The sequence below is a fragment of the Aedes aegypti genome, chromosome 2, assembly GCF_002204515.2.
Source record: "Aedes aegypti strain LVP_AGWG chromosome 2, AaegL5.0 Primary Assembly, whole genome shotgun sequence".
NCBI lineage: Eukaryota > Metazoa > Arthropoda > Insecta > Diptera > Culicidae > Aedes > Aedes aegypti.
The window spans coordinates 201587418-201611760 of NC_035108.1; the positions used below are offsets into that span (position 1 = coordinate 201587418).

The window sequence follows — 24343 nt, forward strand, 5'->3', positions numbered from 1 at the left end:
CGTCCCCACTGGGACAGAGCCTGCTTCTCAGCTTAGTGTTCTTATGAGCACTTCCACAGTTATTAACTGAGAGCTTACTATGCCAATGACCATTTTTGCATGCGTATATCGTGTGGCAGGTACGATGATACTTTATGCCCTGGGAAGTCGAGAAAATTTCCAACCCGAAAAGATCCTCGACCGGTGGGATTCGAACCCACGACCCTCAGCTTGGTCTTGCTGAATAGCTGCGCGTTTACCGCTACGGCTATCTGGACCCCAGATTCTTTAGGGGCCCAGATAGCCGTAGCGGTAAACGCGCAGCTATTCAGCATGACCATGCTGAGGGTCGTGGGTTCGAATCCCGCTGGTAGATCCTCGTAGATTTCGTAAAGGAAATTTTCTCGATTCCCAGGGCATAGAGTATCTTCGTACCTGCCATACGATGTACACATGCAAAAATGGTCAATCGGCAAAGAAAGCTCTCAGTTAATAACTGTGGAAGTGCTCATAAGAACACTAATCTGAGAAGCAGGCTTTGTCCCAGTTGGGACGTAACGCCAGAAAGAAGAAGAAATTCTTTTGTACAAGTGTTGTATTTTTGCCTAACTAATATATTTGAAAATTATTTGAAATAAATCTTGCCATATTCACCTTATTTCGAATATTAAACCGCAATTTTAAATATTTACACACTTGTTTTGTTATTATATGATTATGATAGTATTTTTTTGGCCGTCTTCGAACCACTGTGAACTGTTGTGGATAGATTGGTCTTTGACAAAAAGATGGTTGGTCACCACCCGAAGTTGGTGATGGGAGCGCACAAATTGAGTTGCTACCGCGACCGACCGGCGTTGTCCTAGGGATCGGATTGATTGAGTCCTCGCACTTCTGCACCCGCTACAATGTCCTCCCGAAAAACGGATGGATGCCGGGTTTCTGTTGATTGAGGGGATGTGGGAAAGAAGATTGAAAGAGGGGAAATATGCAGATTATGTTTGTTGAATCATTAAAGCGGACATTTTCACACAAACGCGCTGAGCAAACAACAAACAGTCATATCGGAGGAGTGTATTTGTGTGGCCAAGCAGCGGTAGTGAGCACCGCGACGAAAGGACAGGCTCTTTATGCTTGAAAGATCACGCCTCGCTGTGCGGAAAAAGGATAACCGAGATAGATTGGTGAGCGGATGGGATGGGAAACTGCGGGAAGTACGGATGGGTCATTCTGGAAATCGGCAAGTTTTGTGGAACAAATGGCTACTGCAAGGCGTCTTCGAAAATATTAATATTGATCGTTTATTATAATTACGAATCATGAAAGCGAGATATATCAGACACTCGACTTAGATGGTAGCTTTCGCCTTGTGTAATAAGACTTTGATAAATCTTGATCGTTTATTGGTAATAATGCAATAAAATTACTAATTACCATTGACTATATTCGTCGTATCCATTTTCACATCGGTCGTAATCAGTTTTGATTCGTCTCTAGCGGCTCACTGTCATGCAATGAGTAGTTAAAATACACAACTTAAATGAGAGGCATCCCTCTCCATTCCCACAGCATGATGGAATTTGTGTATTTCCCCTTAAATTCATTGGCCCTATCAAAATACAGCCCAAACATAGGGTGTAGTGCTACTTGGAAACTTCCATGATTTACTTCGGCATGGGGGGTTTTTCTCGGCCGAATTGTATAAAACTTTGCGATTAGAAGCACTTTTGCGACGCATATTGTTAAGTTATATGAGCACAGTAGCTTTAAAAAAAATCCCCACTGCCAAAGTGAATCAAAAGTGCCAAGAATACGATCCAACTCCCTATAACCACAAATACATTTGATCAAATAAATGCAGAAAGGCCCACCATGAGTGTAGCCTGGGAGGGAGAAACCGATACGAAATTTTTGTACGTCAAGGTGAGCCGAGATTCTGCTGTAACGAACAGTCACTGTGAGCCCAGATCTTAAACAATGGACAAGCATGATAAAAGCGCGTAATTGATCAAAACATATTTTTGCATTTTATCAAATGTGACAAAAAATCGATTGAAACCGATTGATTGATTTCATACTTATTCAAAAGTAATGTCACGTCTGATTGGATATAAAGTATTCAAACACGCATCATTTTACTTTTTCCAATAAAAACAAAAATGAAATGCATAGAAAACTTTGGACCTTTTTACATGATTGTCCAGAACGATCGAAGGTACACGACAAAACAAAACTAGCGATTTTCATCAAGTCTGCCTTGATTGTCGTTGGCAAGCTGAAGTTTTCTTGCAGTTTGAAATAACTTTGTGTCATATCTCGTGTGTAGTATCTATGCTTCCTTCTCAGGGTGTAGCCAGGATTTTCATCAAGCGACCTCAAAAGTATATTCAAGAATTTTATGCAAAACGATCATTATATCTTTTAATGACTCCCGAATTTCTTCAGGCAATTTGCATTCTTTAATGAGTTCTTCCAAAAACTCCTCAAAGTATTCTCAACATCGATAGATTTGTAGACAACTAACATGAGTTTTTGAGTTCAATATGACCGTCATTGCAGAGATTCCTTTGAAAACTATTCCATAGATTCCTAATTTGTTTGATTCCTCTGAATATTTTTCAATAAATCCAACATGTACATTTAAGTTTTTAACAGATGCTTTCAAAAATTTCCTGGTATTTTTTTTTTGAAACTGCACTAAAATTTACTTAATAATTGATTCAGGGATACAGTCAATGCTTTGTTTTTTTCAGTTTTTTTTATTTTTAATTTCTTTATTAGTATCATTCCAAACATTACATTCATTTCTTATATCTAAGTATTCTGTGTTATTAGACAACACTATCATCCTAATTTGGTAAAACAAATTTAAGATTTAATTAACATTTTGTTAACAACATATTACATTTCATTTGCCGTAGCAGTTCAGTTTTTTTTACAGGTGAGTTGATTTCACTTGCTTATAGGAGAAAAAAAAACGTTTTTAATATACTTTACCTAACTTAACCTAAACATATAACGCATTAATCGTGGCAATAGAAGATTGTAACGATTTTTGCCTGAAATTATTAATGATTGTATTTGACATTTGTTTAAATGTTTCAACATTGGATATTCTATGTAACTCATTGGTACTATACCAGGGAGGAAGCCTCAGAATCATTTTCAAAATTTTATTTTGAATTCTCTGCAGAGCTTTCTTCCTGGTATTACAACAGCTAGTCCATATTGGTACAGCATACAACATGGGTTTTTTCAGTTATCATTTTGAGATTTTCCAATGAAAATAATTTGAATTTTATTTAACGTTTATTTTCTTGAGATTAATTTCATTATTTTTTATTCAAAGGTGTCTCAGAAAAAGACTCTGAAAATCCTTGCAGTATTTCCTTCTTAAATAATTGATGGGATATAATTAAGAATAATTTGAAATAATTTCTTCAGAATTTCTACATTACTTTTTACCAAAAATGCTTCTAAAATTCATGCAGGTGTTTCTCAAAAAAATATGTTTTATTCATACTCAAGAATTTTTTATAGGCAATCCTCTAATTATTTATTCCAATTATCTTCTGCAGAAACTTGTATAATCTAAGAAGGAATATGTTGAGAAATTTCCTTTGAATAATACAGATAATGTTTATATGTATTAATAGATAAATGATAGTAAAATCTGTAGTAAGCAAAAGACGAAGTCCTGAAAATATCTTTCAAACTATTCCAAGTAAATCTCTAGAAAGTATTCTATTTGATTATTTGAACGAATCCTGAGAAAAATCGATATACTTTTTATAGCGGAAAGCACAAGGTGAAGGTGCTAATATAAAAAATATAAAATTCCGAAAAAAATTTTGTTTTGCTTGAAAACATAAGAATTTCCTAAAAAACTGGATTTTTTTGTATTTTCATGTAAAAAAATATCTTTCAGTGTTATATATTTTTGTTTGAAAAGTTGAAATCTTAATCCTTCAATTATCTTAACAGCTTGTGATAGTATTGATCAGAATGATAAGAAAGAATGAGGTTTGAATTAAACTATACAAAAATCTAGAAGGAAAATTAGAGAAATTTCTGTACGAATCTCTGAACCAGCTTTAGGAGGAGCTCTCAGAAATATTCATCAATAATTTTTATTTGATAACTCTTACGTTGCATTTCATTTAGGATTTTTACAAAAAAAATGCAATGACAATGCGATTTTTCTAGACATCCTTAAATAAGTTTATGAATCTCAAGAGATTTTCATGAATGGCAGGTGAAAAGCCACGTTTATAAATAAAACAATAATAGTTATTCCAGGAGCGGTATCAGGAGCACTTTCTATAGGAATGTCTTGAGGAATAACAAAATATTGAACAAAAACAAAATTGACGAATAATTGAAAAAACTTTAGTAATCCTTAACATATATAATTTCATAAGCAAAATTCTGGGTGAAACTGCCGACGTTATTCGAATGCATCAAAAAAATAGATGTCAAAAATTCACTTCAAAATATGGCTTGAGGTATTGCTGACAACTAGTTTGAGAAATTCGATATTCTCCTAGGACCTATTCTGCCGTTATACGCATAATTGTCCCATGTTACTTTTTGTGCATTTTGACTTTTTGTCATCAAACAGTTTATCTTTACGTATAGTTTTAGAAAACACCCACCAAAAATTAACTTTGTTCGGAAACTCAATGAAAAGCAAGCCAAGTCAATTTGTCCCATTGTTGAATTTCCACGCATAACTGTCCCACTACGGTATTTCTACGCATAACTGTCACACTATACAATTCGCTGCGCTGAACTCGAGCAAAATATTCAGTAGGCAGTTTTGAATTAGCTGGTGTTTGGGAAAATCGTTTAAAACATTCTCTTATGTTGGCTTTACATCCCATGTGGGACATAACCCGTTTTATGTGTTTGAATTATCGGGATACATTCATCATTCATGCGAGCCTGACGTCAAATTTGATTGAAATTTTCAATATCAAAATATTATTTCCCATCAGTTTTTCCATGAATTTCAGTTGAATTTTCAGGGTCGATCACAAAATTCTTCTAGTTTTTGGAACCGTGGTCATCGATTAGAAATTTATCATAATTTTGGATTCATCACGGGAAGTACTGAAATAATCCCACGGGAAGAATCAGTAACCACTTGAATTTCAAGTGGCTGGCTTGTGACTAACCAACTTCATGATTTAGCAAATGAAGTCCAAATAAAAATAGCTCGACCGATATTGGATAACTTGGCCACATGCTGGGTTGTTCCGAATACCGGTTCACTGGTGGAAGTGGCCATTATATTGGCGAATCTGAATCCTGGAAGTAAGTAAGTACCTGAAATCTGAAACCTTGCGACATATCAATGTCAAAGGTGGTTCAAATCAAGTCTTAAGGTGGTTCAAATGTTTTTGAATAATTTGACCACATGTCGGATTGTTCGGAATTCCCGGTTCCCTGGGGAAAATGGCCACTAAACTGTCGGTTCTGAAACCTAGTTGGCAAAGGTTCTTGGATGACTTGATAGCATGCCGGGTTGTTTTGGATTCCCTGTTCCCCACAGAAAGTGACTATTATATTGGCGGTTCTGAGACTTGCGACATATCAAACATGATGAATTTACAAATCAAGTCAAAAGAAGAATAGTTTAAGAGGTTTTAGATGACCTGACCACATACTGGGTTATTACGGATAACTGGTTCTTCGGTGCAAGTGGCAAATATGTTGGCGGTTCTTAAACTTAATTTGCGATGTATCTAATATCATGACTTTGCAAACCAAGTCCAAAGAAATGTCAAATCGTGTGATGATTTGTATCGTGAATTTTGAGTTAAATATTAATTCCGCAGAATAACCCTGAATTCGCAGATGAGTTTCTGTCAAACCTGTAGCTGGAAGAATCGATATAGGAATTTATTACATCTTATAAACTCTCTAACTTACTTATCCACTCTTTCTATCACTAACTCATACATTTTCTCATTATCACACATACAGAAAACTTTGCTTTCCATCCCATACTATAAAATCGTATTTCTTTATTTCCCCACACGTGGCTCCGTTTGGCACATGACACTTGAGCCTTTATTAGGTGCCTTAACATAGTCTTGAGGTTATACGTCCTCCACATTCGGTACAATATATACGTAAGAACGGTAATCTACAGCAGTATGCTTAGCACATAATTGGTCACTACTTTCAGTGGGACAGTTATGCGTAGAAATTCATCAAAATCCTCGTATTTCTAGGCATAACAGTCCCACTTTGAAATTCGTAGCTAAATTTACTTTATTCCCATAATACAAACTCTTGACTCTAATGAACACACTATTCTTTATACTATTGTAATGATTTTAATTTAGTTTACCACACACCTGGTCAATACGAGGCCTAAATGTGTTAGAATCTTTAAACGCGTTTTTCTCGATTGCATATTTTGGAACATGGGACAGTTATGCGTATAACGGCAGTATTTCTGGTAATAAATCCTGGGGTGATTACTGAAGAAATTCGTTGAAGAATCGAAATAAAAACATCCAGGAGAATCCCAGGCTGAATTCCTGGGAAATATGTGATACTATAATGTTTTCAAATGCTTTGACAAGTTCGTCTAAGAATTCAGCCATTCCATGAAAAACCGATCTAGTGGGGCACCGAATTCCGTGAAAATTTTCTATTTTGTTTTTATCAGAAATAAGGATAGACGTGTTTTGGGATTTTTTGATTAGGGTGACAATTTCCAAAATAGAGTGACCAGAAAAATTGCGATTTCGCAATTTTTTTTATTTTTATGAAATATTATAACTTTCGAACCACTTGACCAGTTGAAATTTTCTTAGACGAAATGAAAGCATAAGATTTTGAGTTTTCAAGAAAAATGAAAACTTCACAAAAATTGGTGTTTTACATAAGGGAAAAATAAAAAAATCCGTTTTTTCGTGTTTCATAATATATTATTGGTAGATTCCCCTTTATACATAGTGCTGACACTGGATAAATGCTGAAGACAAACAGTGCAAAATGGAAATACAAGATTAATTTCCGTTTTAAAACTTTTCCATCAACCTGGAAGGGGCGAGAAAACGCCAAATTTTCTGGATTGATGTTTGACAGAATACTTATTTTAAGGAACTTCAAGATTCATACAATATGTATTGGATACATGACTAAATACAAGACGCAATGTGATTACCGGAAATAATGCAAAAAAAAAAAATCAAACAATATAGTAATCTTCGTTGCAAACTGATCGTTTTTTTTTCGTCGTGTGAAGGGGGCCTCCACTGCCCCCCTTTGGCTTTGCACATGAGGTTCACAGTGCAAAGAAAACTATCGAAGGTATCGTTTTCTACGCCGAACATCACGCAAACATTGAAGGCGCACTTTTTTTTCTGCATCCGGACGGGTGAAAAACTTTGTTTACGATCGCAATAGTTTGCGGTCTATGAGGGAATTTCTTAAAATTTCGTGAATTATAGAAGTTATACGGCATGTGATGAGAAGGAAATCTTTCATTTATGATGTACGAAGATTTTCCATAAAGAAATAAGTGCCTGGTGAGGTAAGTCACACAGGGTGACGGGAACAAAATTGGATCATAATGTGGTATGGTTTATTCCAACGCTTATCAGGTTTCCTTCGGTACGTCTTCGCACCAAAGTGCCAAGTGAATAATTGAGCTGAAGTTATTTATTGAAAAAACAGTCGGTTCATTGTTCTTTAGGTGTACAAGTGGCCGAACATAACAGTTTTCACAAACTTACACTTGGAATGAATCGTTGCTTCATGTTTGATACGACGAATAATAGCCATTGTGACGAAGAAAATCGAAACCGTAATGCGATCAAAAAAAAGTCCAAAATATTGTTTGTAATATATTTGGATCGTAATTTACTAGCGGTTTTTGAATAATCGACCATTATTTACGACAGTAGAGATTTTTTCCGCTCATTGTACTCGTGCTGTGCATGCATTTGTACGGAATTTATGACAATACCTAAAGCTGAAGGGCATTTCTCAGTGTTACTTTTAATACCTTCTGTTCCTTGTTAAGACTTATTTCTTTGATTTTTTGTAAGTGGTGGTAATCCTTTTAAGATAACATACCAAGGTTGCATAAATTTTAAAACCTGACAAAAAATTGCAAAATCGCTCAATCAAGATGGTTTGATTGTAAAACAAAAACAATTATTCTCTAACATAATTAGATGAATAATTCAAGTTGGTCATCGGAGTTCAAAAAGGCTTCCAGCAGTTGTTTCTTAAGACAGCATTCTGTGACTAATGTTGTAAAATATTTTCAAATCTGACTTAACTCAAGAATTTTAAAACTCTTTGTTTGTGGACGCCACAAGCTTCTCCGCCAGAGGACGAAGCCTGCTCGCAGTACATTGCAAAAATTTTTAGATATTTTTTATCATACTTGCTGGAATGGAATAACCATAAACCAAAAGCTATTTATTTGCTGAAATTAAGTATCTAGAACTGCTGCTAGATGAAAGTTTCACTTTCAAAAATCACACTGAGGGCATTGAAGTTGTTAGAAAATATGAATTGTCTGTATCTTTTTTTGGCATTACGTTCTCACTGGGACAGAGCCTGCTTCTCAGCTTAGTGTTCTTATGAGCACTTCCACAGTTATAAACTGAAAGCTTTCTTTGCCAAATTGCCATTTTTTGCATTCGTATTGCAGGTACGATTATACTCTATGCCCAGGGAAGTCAAGGAAATTTTCATTACGAAAAGATCATGGACCGACCGGGAATCGAACCCAGACACCTTCAGCATGGCTTTGCTTTGTAGCCTTGGACTCTTACCACTCGGCTAAGGAAGGCTCCCTTGTCAGTATCCCTCACTAAAATTAAATCAAATTTTTTTTCAAAGGACAAACTTTTAATCCATAAGATTTAAAATAAAGTTTTAAAGATAATTTTAAAATTGCTTTCCTGGTATGATATTTAAAATGTCAAGAATAACCAAATTAAGAAAAACAATAACTAACCTCAATGAGCTGAAATGCGTTGAAAAAATCGCGTTGATTTGAGAATAGTCTAAGTTTTCATTCTTTTCTGAAATGCGATAAAACTATTATCATCGTATTACTTGAACAAGTTCTATTTACAAAGAGTCTCAATCGTTAATCACTGCTGTCCCTGAGTTTTCCCTAATATTTTGGTTATGTTGTGGTGTTTTTTTCCGGTTATCACAACTTGTATCAATACGCTACGCATCGAACCACGTCACCACTAAACTACTCCGAGTAAACCTTGTGCATCATGAATACCAAAGTAATTCCCGGCGCAATCATTATGTGGGTTGATGAACTTTTTTCCAATCGATCGGAAAAACCCTCAGTTTGTTGGTACATTAGCCGGTGGTTGCGTCTTCTTCCACGAAGAGACGAAGAAACTAGTCCAAGACGATTAATAGCAGATGAAAGTAATCTTCCTTCAGTAAACTTGGATCCATGGACCTTTTTTCCGCTTCTGCACATGCTATTGGAATGCTTTCTGGCCGCAGGCCGCCGTACAAAGGATAGAGGGAAAAAACTTTGAACAAGATAAACAGACATTCCTTGGATCTTGGCCGATGTGCAGCAAAACCATCAATCGGAGAGTTGGGGAAGCAATAAAAGCTATTGGTGTTGTTCATCAACAACCATCCCATCTGAAATCGATTTTGTTGTCGGCAAACTGAACTGACTGACGTTCGTTGATTGGAAGGACGAAGGCCACAAGCGCCCCAGAAACAATATAAATAATCGACAACGGTCTGAGGTTTAAGGACGATGCCATGAAAAATGGGTCCACAAACGCAAATAACGCGTAAACATTGATTTAGGCTTTTTCTGGACTTGATTGCTGGCTGATGGCTGATTGCTGCTGGCCTAGTTCAAATAATCGATGCAAGGGACCAATCATTCTCACTCGGTTTTGTTCAGAGGAACCTTTTGTCCCTTCAGCGGAGACGGTTTTCGGAAATCTCCTGCTTCCTAACCGAAAAAAAATCTCATTAAAAACTTCAAACGTCAGCACCGGTTATCCGGAATCGATCCGGTTTCCCAAGAATGGCAAAGCCTGTCGCTCAAGAATTGCTTCAATTTACTGTATTTGTTTACGACTTGTAAATTCTTATTAAAATTTACTCTCTGCACGCCATTCTCGACTTGGGTTTCTTATTTTTTCACAAGGCATGGAACAGCAGCTGCACTTGTACAAATTTTAAATTTCTCTTTGACGCGAGCTCGTTCCGTTCAATCTCTTGAAGCATTCTTTGTGCAAGAAAAAAATACGCTCGCCATCAATGGAACCGAGCAGCCCAGGGGGAGGAAAATTGCTTTTATAAAGTGATTTGCCATAGCCCGCAAGTACCTACTTGCTCCTTACTTGTTTCCATGTTTCCGGCCGTTGCCAATCGAGAGTGATTCTGCCCAATCTCGATAGAAGAAGCGACATGCCACGTCTTGGAGATAAAACTCAAATAGTAAACATCCAATAAGAAAGCAAATGAAAATTTCGGAAGCATCCCGGGATCAGGATGAGCCGCGGAAGCTTTCGATTCGGAGCGAGGGAAAGTTGTAAAAATAAACATCGATTCTGATTCGAAAACGAATTTTACTTTTATTCCTTGTGTATGCTGGCTCGTTTCTATGGCAAATATCAATAAAAGTCACTGTTGATCGTTCGTTTTTTCTTTTATTAATATTTGATAGTAGCCGAATTTTATGCCTCTATTGACACAAAGTGATAGCGAGAGAGGTGAGACGTATTCTGAGTTTACGACTATAGGCCTGTGGAAGCGATCTTTGGGATTGGCACGTGTCATGCTGATAAACAACCGGAAAATACGTAGATAAAGTTTCATGTTTGCCAATAATCGGAGCGTTTTTCAGCTTTTGATGGACTTGTTGACTCAAGAATCAATGTTTTCATCATTTTTAACCCCGCGTTGAGACTGTTGACTTGGATATGTTACGTAATAGAGTTGAGTGCTATTTTATTTCGATAGTTGTGTGTGCTCAGTGACTAGTGGCGTTTTACTTATGTCGTTTTCGTTTTTAGGAACTGGGTCGGTGATCAACACATAAACAAACAAACGTCAAACAAATTGTAGTCCGGTCGAACCTGAATCGGGTTGGGGTTGAAACTGTGATTCAGAACGGGTTACGCCAGTTCCAACCTGGGTTCAAAAACGAATTCGACATTAGAAAGATATATGAAATCCTCAAATACGTAAAAACACCAACGAGAAGTAGGGCAATATTAAAAACTGAAAAAAACAATAGATGGCTAATTTTCAGTGGTAGTAAAAACTAAATCCTGGAGCAAAGGAAGCAAACACAAAACGTTATATATTACTCTTGATTTCCAATCACTACTTTTTCGTTCCAGTTTCCTAATTGCATGTTATGTACGTTTTTAATTATTTTTCGTTGGTTTTGACAGTTCTTGACCTTTCTTGCATGTGCTTGAGTTGAAAGTTTGGGAAATTTGAGAAGCGATCAGTGAGTGAATACAAACATCAGTGTCGTCGCTCGACGGCCAGTGAGAGAAACTGAATGTTCGAAAGGTTGTTGTCTGTACTTTTTGCTGCTTGTACCAACTGTTAGCAGAACCATGTAAATAGTCGTTACTTTTTTCGTTTCTTTCTCATGCATTTATAACATTAATAAATTCAAAAAAGTATTCTTTTCAAAAATATGGGGCCAACCAACATTCGTTAATGTTCTTTTTGTTTTTTTTTTTTCTGGCGTTACGTCTTAACTAAACAAGACCCTGCTTCTCAGCTCAGTTTTCTTAAAAACACAACCTCAGTTATTAAATTAGAGCTTTTTTTTATCAATAGGGTTACGACTGTTTATTTCGTTCATAATCGCTAATAGTTGGCGCCAGCGGCAAAAAGTACGGGCAACAACCTTTCGAACATTCTCGCACTGGCCGCCGAGAGACGACACTGATATTTGTATTTCATTCACTGATCGCGGCTACGCTGGATTCTTAAGTTTTTCCAATTTCCAATACAAGCGCATGGAAGAATGGTAGTCGAGAACTGTCAAAACGTATGGAAAATAATGAAAAACGTGAATTAAAGCAATTAGGAAACTGGATAGAAAACGTAGTGGTTAGAAATCAAGCGTAATGTGAATACATAAATTTTTGTGTTTTGTTCATGTTCAATGGTGCTTTCTTTACTTCAGGGTTTCGTTTTTACTACCACTGAAAAAAGTCATCCATTGCCTTTTCAGTTTTGAATATCGCCCTATTGACCGTTTTCACATTTGTTTATCGTGTAAAGAGCACAAAGATATTCCATGACCTGGGGAGTCGAAAAAATTCACTTTGGGAAAAGATCTACGTTTCGCGGCAATCGATCCCGTGACACGCAGCTTGGTTTCATTGAATAGCTGCTTGCTAATCGCTACAATTATCTGGGCCCTAAGCCAGGACCTAAACGAACAAGATGTTCACATTTAGTGATCTTAGATAAATTGCAGAAATATAACCTATTGCAAACTCTCCATTTTAATGAATTCCATAGCTATGTGTTGAAAAGTGAACACGGTTAGTAATATGGTTTTCCGGCGAAACAAATTAGGATGACACGTGCAACGTTGGATTGTGCAAAACCATGTTTTGGTTTGTTGACGTAGTGCCAACTGCGGTCCTCGTGCAGCATGCAGTTCTCAGAAAAGTTACGTGCAGATCATGAAATGTTTTAAATCCGACTGTGGTCTTCTCATTTCGTATATTGCAACTTAGATAGTGGACAAGACATTTTTGTACTCTAAGTGAGATTTTCTGCATTCTTGTCGTTGATCCCGACATATTCAAAACCGCGATGAAACGCTGCATAGTACAGAAACCACCAGGTGATCCGTCGACATATAGCTCTTTCGGGTCAAAGCAGCACAATTGTGCTAAATAGTAGTTTTTAAAAGGTTTATTCAGGGTCAGGTTCACATATACTATCTCTCCGTCTTCAATTCTGCATAGTGAATGAGTTTCATCAGGGTTTCCCAACCGGTGGTCCGCGGACCCCTATGGGCCGTAATGTCTTTTCAAGGGGGGGGGGGAGGGGTTGGGGTTCTGGGTTCATAGAACCTATCTTAGAAGTCTCTGTGATGGGCAGAAGTAGCATCAGTTTTTCTAATTATTCTATCATGAGGGGTTATTAGAGGTAACTTTTGGAATAAGAAACATCAAAAAGCATCACATTTATGAATATTTCCAGCGGTGATGACGCTTAGATGTCAAACAGAATGATTTAATCTATATGCTTTTTGGTGGGTTTGGTTATACTTTACTGAGGTTTTCAGTATCCGTAATATAAATCAATACGGTATCATCGGGGTTCGATATTGTACGTATATATAATATTTTAAATTTTTTTACTTATTTTGCACATTTACTTAAACTTAATTTTACCTCACCGGCCCAACATGTTTTCAGGGTGAACTTGGAAATAAATCTATAATGTTCCAAGAGACATCCATCGGAAATTTCAGAAATATTTTAAGCTTAATCTTAGGCAAATTTGTCGAAAAATTTGAAATTCTCTTGGATGATGCCTGGTAAAATATTGACGGTTTTGGAGAAATACGAAATTCTTCACTGTCTCCTCCCAATGCATTGGATGAACATTCACGGATCTGTCAGCGGGATATTTTATGAGATTTTTATATCTTACAGATATCTGTAGTGGTGACCATTCAAAGATTTATACTATGATTCTTGATTCTTCATGGTATGCCTTCAATGCCTTTTGGTTGGCTTCTTTTAAGAATCCCATTACCAAGTTTCTTCAAATATTCAAAACAGCTTGCAGAGGTGACGCATGAGGGATGCTCCATTTGTCCTGCAAAAATGTGTTGGTGGGAACTGTGTAGATTCTGGTGAAAAACTTAGAGATATTCGACAATTTCATTCAAGTTTTGGTGAAGAATGTTCATCGTGCTACTGATGAGGAATCAACTATCGGATTTTTTTGTTGAATTTTGGCAAATTCAATCTGGATAGAATTTTGCAGGAGATCAAGATCTTAAATGTTTTTCATCGGTAAGCTCCAGATAAGATTTTTTGAGAATCTAGTGGACTCTAGACCAATTATTGTGTTATCAGTGATGGATCACTTACTTTAATTTTGGGTGTGCTTGGCGAGGATAGCTGTTAGGGCAAAATAAGATCACGGAATGTTTCTCCGGGGATTTTCTTACCGGCTTTCAGTCTCAACGGCAATCAGAACTAAAATATTTCTTCTACACCCAACGTTTTGATTGTATTTTCAATCTTTTTCAAGGGATGTAAAGGAACATGTTTCTATGAACCTTTTTTAACGTTAGATATCCCAAGAGCTTTGAACGGGCTGCAGTTTTAAAAAGGTTGGGTATCACAAAGTTACATTAACACCTCAAAGAGTAGGTACAATCCGATTTAAAGCGTTACCACTTAGCAAGAGAAATTTTACCATAAATAGCTCGTCCATATCGAAATGGATAGACCTATCTGTTCGGATCATATCGGAGATACAAACGTTTTTTGTGAATCATCCTGTTTACAGGTAGATCAAACTGTAATTGTATACAATTTTCATGTTTGTACGTGTACAGACTTAAAGTGTAACAAATTCTCAATCAATTTACTCACAATTTTAGTTTGTTATCTTCACGTTGACTTTCGTTTTCACCCTCTTCAAGCTCGCTTCTATCTCATCTCTCGCTGTCAACGGGCGCTCACATCTCACGCCTTAGCGACGTGGCAGTGCTGCCAGAACACCATCTATCTGCTAGATAGGACGGGCACGTATTAGAGAGATTAATACTTAACAGGCTGTTCAGTACCGCATATGAAAGATGTGGACGGCCTGTCTTACAACAAGCTCGGATTCGGGAAAGGTGAATCTACTATGGATGCCATCCAGTACATCCGAGGTAGAAATCCAGTACAAAGACGGGGTCAGTTGCTGCATGATTGCAACGGCCAGAGTGTTCCGGTGCATTTGTGGATTCTTCTAAATAGGGAGACTTACGGCTTCGGCACCATTCGACTATTATCGGCAACCAAATTTCAAACGCCAAATACACAATATTTTTCTATCAAAATACATCAATGAAAACATTCAAATGATTCTTTAATCTGCCCGCTTCCCGCTGACGAGATTTCCGAGACTGAATAAACAATATCACCAGAGATGTCATCAATTCAAATGAACACGCCTCAAAATGCGACTGATTTGGAGCTGCCGAAGCGATTCACCAGCAGTTCTTATGGGAAGAGAATGGGACTGCTGACAATAGTCACACTTTCAAGGGATGTTCGAAGCGTTGTAAAAACGTTTGCAAAAGTATTTTGACAAGTCCGTCTGTGTGAATCGATAGAGAATTGAGTTATGTATAAATGTAAACAGACAAACACGAAATTTGTCTGCTGATGCCCGAGAAAATTACATAAGAAGCGCGGCATCGGCTTAGACTGCCAAGAATACGTAAGTTCCCCTATTTAGTTTTATGTTGGGATTCTACAATGTGAAACACCTCAACTTTAAATCCTTCCTCCTCGTTTTATGATTGTTATGATATTCGATGACGTGCTGAGGCTGATCCTCTCGACAGATTACATCATCCTGGAGGTATATGCTGAATTGCTGGAGTAGTTAGAATTGACCGCAGTGTATTCTATCTCCACTGAAGAAGCACATAATAACAGACGTATCACTTAGAACATATTTCGATCAAAATCATAGTCACGAGGACATGTACGCCTAATGCTAAAATTAATATGTTTGGCCGACGGGCCAACAGATGGCGGTAGTGTGTAAACGTCAAACGCGAACAAAAACGATGCGAGCGCTGCGGGTGGCGGATTGGCCACCTATCATATTTTTGAATCGACCGTTAAAAAGATGTTCGATGGACAATGATGAGAGTGTTACGTCTGTTTGTCTGTGGTAGAAGTATAGGCGAGGTCTAGGAAACTGCGACTAGCACATCATAAACTGAGGTAGTAATGGTCAATAATCTCAAGTCTGAGTGAAGGGCGCTAATCCTGGTAAGTGATTGAACCGCAGAGTCCAAGATATTTAATAGGCATCTCGGGGTAATGATCGAAAACACTATGAGCTTCACAAATCACGTTGGATTTGTCTGTAAAATGGCACTACGACAATTGTGAGATAATGTCTAACAGTTCTGCAGTTATTGTCAGTAAGTGTAAGCTCCAGGCAAGAGTGACGCTTTCCATATCTATACTAGATACCCATGATCTGTACAAATACAAACATAAACGGGCTCTAGAATAAGCTATGTCAAAAGAAATTCGTCCTCTCACCAAAAGTTTCAAGTACAAAACAAAATGTTTACTATGAACGAGGATGACCAGCAATCTCTTGGTGCATTAGAAAGCTAGCAGCTTAGGTTAATTTTTAGCGGGATGCAGGAGAAGGTAATGCAGCGGCGTAGAACGAACCACGAGCTGGTCGAACAGTACGCTGAACACCATATTTAGAAGATGACGATGGATGGAAGAATACCATGGGCTGGGCATATTGCAAGAATGCTTAACAACAACTCTGCAAAGATGGTGTTTGCTTTGTATGCGGATGTGACAAGAAGATTTGGAGTGCATCGAGCTTGGTGAGCAGACCAAATGCACAACGATTTGACGATTTGATGTCAAGCAGAATCAAGGATGTAAATTTGCGCCTTTGAACTAAGCATAGTGGCGTAAATTCGTTGATTTAGTGCATTGTTATTTGTTAAGGTAATAGCTTAATATATGAGCTATGTGTATTTTCCGTATTAGAGTATTGAAAATAAGAATCTACCTGTCCAAGCTGTGTATTACCTTATTTCCGAGCAGTTTTCGACAGGTCCAGAATGTCTAATTACAACCACTCATGGATTTGGGCGTCTTTGTCTTTTACACACTAGCGGCAAATCCCATTCCAATTTGATCGGCACCTACAACAGCAAATTCCATCGGTGCGTGTCTTATTATTCATCACCTGTTAAGCTCAATAACGTTTATCATAATCGCCAGATGTCATTAGCAGGACCCGAAATGATAATAACTTATCCCTTCTCAACCTCCATATCTCCTGCAAATCCTCCCCTGCCAACACGAACAAATGCCCCGGCGAGATATCGAGCGTCCAGGCCAAATACAATCCATCTCCTCTGCAACACTCTAAGAGTGTTCCACCGAATACTTGAGCCCTTTTTACATGCTCCTAATTCAACCACTAGATTGTGTCAGGAGCAACAATGCCACATAACCCCGCTTCACCTCAATCTGCCATCGCCATCCACCCTTCAGGACCCAAAGACGGGAAACGTTCTCTCCTAATGCCACCAAATCAACAACAGATGCGGTTGGTTTTTCGCTTTCGGACACAGAGTTTTCCGTCCAAAATGATAATGTTGCTACCCATGGAAACGGAAAAGCTGCTCCCATTCCGAAGCTCCAGAGCCACCCATTCGCAACTGACGTGAGGATGAGACCAAATTCACATGTTGCCGAAACGTTTATCAGTGTACTAAAGGGCCGTTTCGTCGTAGGATGAAAGTGCCCTCTCTTCTTACATGACTGGTTCAATCTATCTCCAACTAGTAATTTTCATTGTTATCCTGCTTCTCGCCGGCAGCGCGCACTCACCATAACCAGCTCGAACCGTACCGGATGTGTGTAGGGGGCCTTCCTTAGCCTAGTGGTAACGTTAGCGGGTTCGATTCCCGTTTGATTCAAGATCTTTTTGGGATGGAATTTTCCTTGACTTCCCTGGGCATAAAGTATCATCGAAGACAGTTCTCGGTTAATAACTGTGGAAGTTCTCATAGAACACCAAGCAGAGAAGCAGGCTCTGTCCCAGTGGGGACGTAAGTCCGAACGGAAGAAAAGGAATATGTGTGCAGGAATGTAAACCCGGGTGGCGATGGTGATTCGTTCCGGAGGCAGAGCTTAAATTGATTTTCGTTAGATTCAGGACCACCCTAGCCGATTCAGGACCCCTGATCCAATCGAGTCTGTTGCTCTTGTGTGCGGAAGTTGGACTAGATATGGGTCGATACAGCGGGTCAAGGGAAGGCTGTGTGAAACTGAAAAAGCAGATTGATAGATATTAGCAAATGTGTCTGCTTGCTGTGGCAGCTCACACAAAACTCTGTGCCAGGGTGTGTGTTCTTCCCACAACGATAGTAAGTCGATCCGATTCGAAAGAACAACAGGACGGAGAATAATCCTTATAAGAGTTCGTATGCTCAAGAAACAGCTACCTGGGTAATCATTTGAATCTTTTGTTGGGGCTGTCGATTATTTTGATGATAGGAATTATTCGTACTCTTTGTGGTAGATAATACTTGCTTATCAAATCTTTTATGCAGAACGACATGATCAATAGGCAACTATCCATTAGTCGTCACCAAAAATTAAATAATTGATTACATGTTAATATCTTTTTATTAAAATTGTGTACATAGTATTCTTGAAGGAGTGTAGAGCATACTAGCAATATGTTTCAAAGAATTCCTATTTTTGATTTGGTGTTGAAAAGTCTTTGAGACTCCTCCTCTCAGAAATCAGGAATAATTCAAAAGAAAATCTAATATTCCACTCTTAATCCATGTGACAATGCCATTGAAGAGCCACGCAAACACAATACAAATGAAGTCGTTTGGACTTTATTAACATCTGGTGCCACCATTATTGTCGAAATGGAAACACGCGATATTCTTCCCGCTGAAACACTTGTGGCACAAAGCGAATCGTTGAACCGCAGCTGGGTACTCGTTGGTAGCTGTGGAACGCGTTTTAACATAATACCAATCAGCGTTATGGAATATGCATTATCATCGGAACTGGCAATAATAACACCAATAAAGGCAATAATATCAGTTTACTGTTGACTGTCTGAAGTATATATGGAGGCGTCAGAAACCACATGATTCCTTTTATCACCCCTGGCTATATCTTCTTCTTCTTCTTTCTGGCGTTACGTCCCCACTGGGACAGAGCCTGCTTCTCAGCTTCGTGTTCTTATGAGCACTTCCACAGTTATAAACTGAGAGCTTACTATGGTAATGACCATTTTTGCATGTGTATATCGTGTGGCAGGTACGAAGATACTCTATGTCCTGGAAAGTCGAGAAAATTTCCAACCCGAAAAGATCCTCGACCGGTGGAATTCGAACCCACAACCCTCAGCTTGGTCTTGCTGAATAGCTGCGCGTTTACCGCTACGGTTATCTGGGCCCCATACATATAAAAAAACATCAAATTTATATAAATTAAATACTGAAAAGACTCCTTTTTCGCAACAATCCTAATAAAACTGGTTGTAGTTTCAGTTTATCATAAAATCATGACAATGCTAGCTATACCATTTGGTTTTTTTAAAAGTCGAATGAGTTTGGCAGTCGATAAACCTGACCTTTTTAGGCACAAACAGCCGTATCCGTAAATGAGTATGCGGAGAGCAAGAACGGTTTGTGGAACGTTGTTGAGAACGCAAAGAAAGTAATGAAGCGTTAGACGTAAGGAGCAAGAACAATGGTTGGCCTTAAGAAACAATACAACAGGCCCAGCTGGGTGAAGCATTGCACTGCATGTGAAGCCTGGACTGCTTGTATATAAAGCTAATAAATTATTTCCAGAACCGAGAATTAATCTGCGATACAAATTTGGGACGAAAGACGACTAGAGCCCCTTAGGAAGTGCCGCTCAATATTGGTTAAAATACTCTGAAATTCTATAACGGAGTGCTTACTCAAAAGCTACCGAAAGAAGTCGAGAGTGCTGGATTTGCGGATTATGCAGTCAAACCAGACTCGTTGGCGTATAGACTTATCTGTCTAGTAGATACGAAGGGCAAGTTGTTGGAGAGAGTGATCCTCAAGAGGCTAGTACTGTTTACGGAAGGTGCTGACGGCCTGGCCAACAACCAGTTTTGATTCAGGAAAGATAAATCTACTCTGGACACTATCCAGCCGGTCGTTCTCACAGCTGAGGTGGCAATCGAGTATAAAAGAAGTGGCATCCGTTACTGCACGATTGTCACTCTGGATGTGAACAATGTGTTCAACAGCACAAGCTGGGAAGCGATAGCCCACGCACTTCACCGTCTCAAGGTACAGTTGAAGTTGTGTAAGCTTCTAGAAAGCTGTTTTGATGGTAGGATTCTACTGCATGGCACAAAGGAAGGACAGAAACGCATTCGAATTGCCGTGGAAGAACCTCGAAGTTCAATCCTGGGTCCGATGTTATAGAATGGAATACCGACGAGTGTTAAGATTGTTGGCTCCGACGACACGACCCTAGTGATCTATAGCGAATCGATGGAGAAAGTAGAGTAGCGCACTCTTTCTCCATAGATGAGGAATGGATGAGGGCTAGGAAACTGGGACTGGCACATTACAAGACTGAGGTGGTGGTGGTCAATAACCGCAAGTCCGATAAGGGCGCATATCTCGGTAGGTGATTGCACCAAAGCGTCCAAGCGATCCCTTAGGCGTCTTAGAGTAATGATCGATGACAAGTTCAGCTTTGCTAGCCACGTTATATATGCATAGGCCACGTTGAATATGCAACTATAGTGGCGCTTTTGAGAATGGTGTCTAACTGCTCTGGTTGGTAAATGGCTGGGCATGGCGTACCATCTGTACCTCGCGTACCTGAAGGAATACAATAGACCCCTCTTTGCGATCCTTAGCCTCCTGCCCAGCAACTCCTATCCCTACCCCCTCGCGGTACTGGCCGGGGTACGAGTAACCTTAGGGAAGATCGGATAACCAATCCCGGTGGGAACTTTGGTCGTATGCTGACAGGAAAGGGGGGGTTCGCTTTTGCTTTTGCAAACCTGGAGTGTCTGTACTCCATGTTAGGAGCGGCTCACAACAGTGGTCGGCTAATCATCGTCCGAGTGCCAGAGAAGGACTCTAAGCTTAACTGTGAACTATGGTCCTCAGAATTTTTGTGCTAAAGGACGGCGGATTCTGCGTCGTAGCGTTGCAGTAGCTGTGTTGGAATGGATCAATGGTGCAAACGTTTACAGGGAATCATTCAATCTACCAGGTGATATTCAGAGGCGCGTGATTGGGTGGTGATCGATCAACGAAAGAATAATGCGTGTTGAGTCTCAAAAGCCGATTGTTCAACTTCAGCATAATAATGGTGCACCGCCCTCATTCTGGAAGTACTGATGACGATAATGACGCTTTTTTCACGTAGCTTGAACGCGAGTACGACAGCTGCCCAAGCCACGACGTCAAAATCATCATAGGAGATCTAAACGCTCAGGTTGGCGAGGAGGAGGAGTTCAAACCGACTATTGGAAAGTTCAGCGCCCACCGGCTGACGAAAGAAAACGGCTTACGACTAAGGCTAAGAAAGCCATTCACCAGCTCGAGATTTATAAAGCTGCTGGTAAGGATAGTATTGGAGCTAAAATCATAAAGTTGGGAAAAAGAGAGGCTGGTCATTGGTCTGCACCGACTGAGAGGCACAATCTGGGAAACAGAACTGCTACCGGAGGAATGGAAGGAAGGGGTAATATGCCCCATCTACAAGAAGGGCGACAAGTAAGATTGTTCATGGGAAGTAATAAACGAGTCGATTCACTTTTGTGAGTAAGTCATCTACCATTATATCCATCTCTAGATTGCATCCCTCTCGTCTTCAAAGTTTCACAAATTTCCGCCACATTTACTTAAATTTATGCACGACATGAACACAAAAATCACGATCAACCTATTTGTAAAACACCTCCCAAAACATAACGATTTTTACGCGACTACATTATGCTAAATGTCACCCCGTGAAGAACACCCGCCCCCTTTTCCGAAACCAATCGTTTCACCTCGTTCAAACTCCATAGCCGTCCATAGTTTCCCACCCTCTATTGTACCACCATCACCACCACCGCCGCGTTCGCGTAAAAATTAAATGAATTAACAACGATGTTTGACATTTTCATAAACTTCACGCATAGATGGGAGCTAATTTTATTAAATTATTCATGAAAATGGCACGACGGCGACGCTCTCCACTCCACTCGGGGAGTCCCAGAATGAGCTCACCGTGAGTAAAAAATCGTGTTCAAATTCCTATCCCCCACTTCCGTTCCCCGGGTTGTCGCCAATTGTCCGCGCCAGAGGTCGTACGCCACGCCACGGTGAAAGTGTTTGCCTTCCGGTTCCGTTCCGCTGTGGCGCGCTTCACAGTTCGTGGCGTTTCACGCCTATAGACCGTGCAGAGCAGAGTGGAAAAGGGTTGCAAATTAAATTAAGTGACACGCAATCACTTTCCATTTTGGGCTTCCTGCTTGGATTCAATTCCTTACCAACCCGGGGCCTCACGCCGAGATTTGGGCTTGCCAAGAAATACCTACTTTGAGACGGTTGGGTCTGAAATTGTTCCTCGTTTCAGGTGAAGCGTTTCGGCTGGCAGGGTTGAGCGAGTAAGAACAATGACAGTTTTACTGTGGGATTATACTTGAAGAGTGGTGGACAAAACAGGAGATTCATCCAATGAAATTTTCAAACTAAAGTTGAATTATAGGGGTGGTAACGGCTTTATCTTAAATATTTAGTCATTATTTTAATGCAAAGTCAGTTTTAGAAGGAAAGGACTCTTTGATCTCTACAACTACCTTTTTGGGTTTTCGATGGATGGGCCTTCCTTAGTTCTTGAATTTTAGAGTCCGCGGCCACAAAGCAAGGCCATGGTGAAGGTGACTGGGTTCGATTCCTGGTCGGACCAGGATCCAGGTGTCATCGTATCTGCCGAAAGCGAAAATGGCAAATTTGGCAAAAAAAGCTCTCAGTTAATAACTGTAACTTAAGAAACTGAAGTCCTCAATGAACACTAAGCTGAGAAGCAGGCTCTGTCCTAGTGAGGACGTAATGCCATGAAGAAGAAGAACCTCGGAAAGGTGTCGGATGGCTAAAGTCAGATATTCTAATTGAAACTTAGGAGCATAAGTCGGTCTCTATTTGGACCTCTTTCTAGTCATAAGGTTCTAATTTTTTAGTCGCTCTCAGCCCTGAAATTTGGTTTACTTTACAAACAATTCTTCGTATCCCAACCTAATTGTAATCTTCAAAACTTTTCTTTCAGTTCCCATAGTGCAATCCCACAACTTTCTTTAAATAAAAGACACGATTGGGCGTCGACAGCAACCGATTCTTTCTGGACTCTTAAAGATCCCCCCCCCCCTTCAGAGCAGCGCAGAGGCACTACAAATGCGAATCTTGAACCAGAAAGCTTTCTTTCCTTTTGAGGAGGGTTTGGTGGTACTTACCGGCATAGTTTGACTACCGTGAAGAGTTGTTATAGCAGCTTGAGCTTCTTGATGCGAGGTAAATTTCACAAAGGCGCAACCTGGAAATAAAAAGGAGAACGAAAGAAGCGGAACGTCTTTTTAGTTTAGCTTTGCGACAAGGAGGAGATTGTAAAGCAGGAAAAATCAGAACCCACGTTGGAAAGGCATCAAACTGATTGGGGTGGAGGAACGGGTTGTGTAATTATGGTTACTAAGGGCGCAGGCAGACACGGCTTAATGGTAAGGATCTGTAAGGAATCTCGGGAAAACAGTTAGAGCACGCGGTTACGATTTCGATGGAATTGTTTACGTGGAAATAATGATCGCGTGCGGTGGAAATGGAACTACATTTGAACTAGGATTGGGAGGTGGGGTTGAAGGGCGTGGATGCTTCCTGACGATGTCGATAATTAATTAGTGGAGAGAAATAGCAGCCGTTGAAGTGGCGATGAAAAGAAGAGATTTCTCAAGTAGTTGTAACGCGGTTGGGACTAAGTGAGGTTGAAAAAACCTTTTCTGTGTACTCGGTATAAAATTGAATGACAATCTTATTCAACTTATGTGGCTAAAACAACATAATTTCGCTATTTGGGTTTTCCTTTTACAAATTTTAAAACATAACAATCATTTCATATATCTAGGTGTACTGTGTAAGAACACACTTCCATCCTAATAAGGTAAAACTAAATCTAGCATTGCGTTTTACTATTAAATATCATGTTTAAATAACTGACTGCAGCCAACATTCTGACATATACCAATAATCCATTGATGTTTGCTAACTACTTTAAGCAGTAGCAATTCCTAGCCAAAAAAAGAATATTTCCAAAAACATCTAGCCTTCCGTGACCCCCGAATCCGCAATCGTAAAACATTGTCGGACATAAAACGAGCTAATTAAAACCATCAACAGACTGTTTTGATGTGTCGTAACCAGTTACGGACTACGGATGGCTACCAGTCCACAGCCCATCTCACTGCTCGTTCCGAGGAATTAATTCCTCCGATGGGTTTCTCAGCAACGCAAACATTCCTATTCGGAATTCAACTTCTGCTCCTCCCCCGC

The 24343-nt window shown here is 39.3% G+C and overlaps 1 protein-coding gene across 6 annotated transcripts in view; it reads right to left on the bottom strand.

Moving 5' to 3' along the window:
• LOC5579195 (CUGBP Elav-like family member 4) overlaps positions 1-24343 on the bottom strand; it is a 599629-nt gene that overhangs the window by 174577 nt on the left and 400709 nt on the right. For all 6 annotated transcript variants that reach the window (XM_021843727.1, XM_021843722.1, XM_021843723.1 and 3 more), the window contains one exon: positions 23257-23336. In XM_021843727.1, the coding sequence (XP_021699419.1) occupies positions 23257-23336 (80 nt within the window). The remainder of the gene's footprint in view (positions 1-23256; positions 23337-24343) is intronic.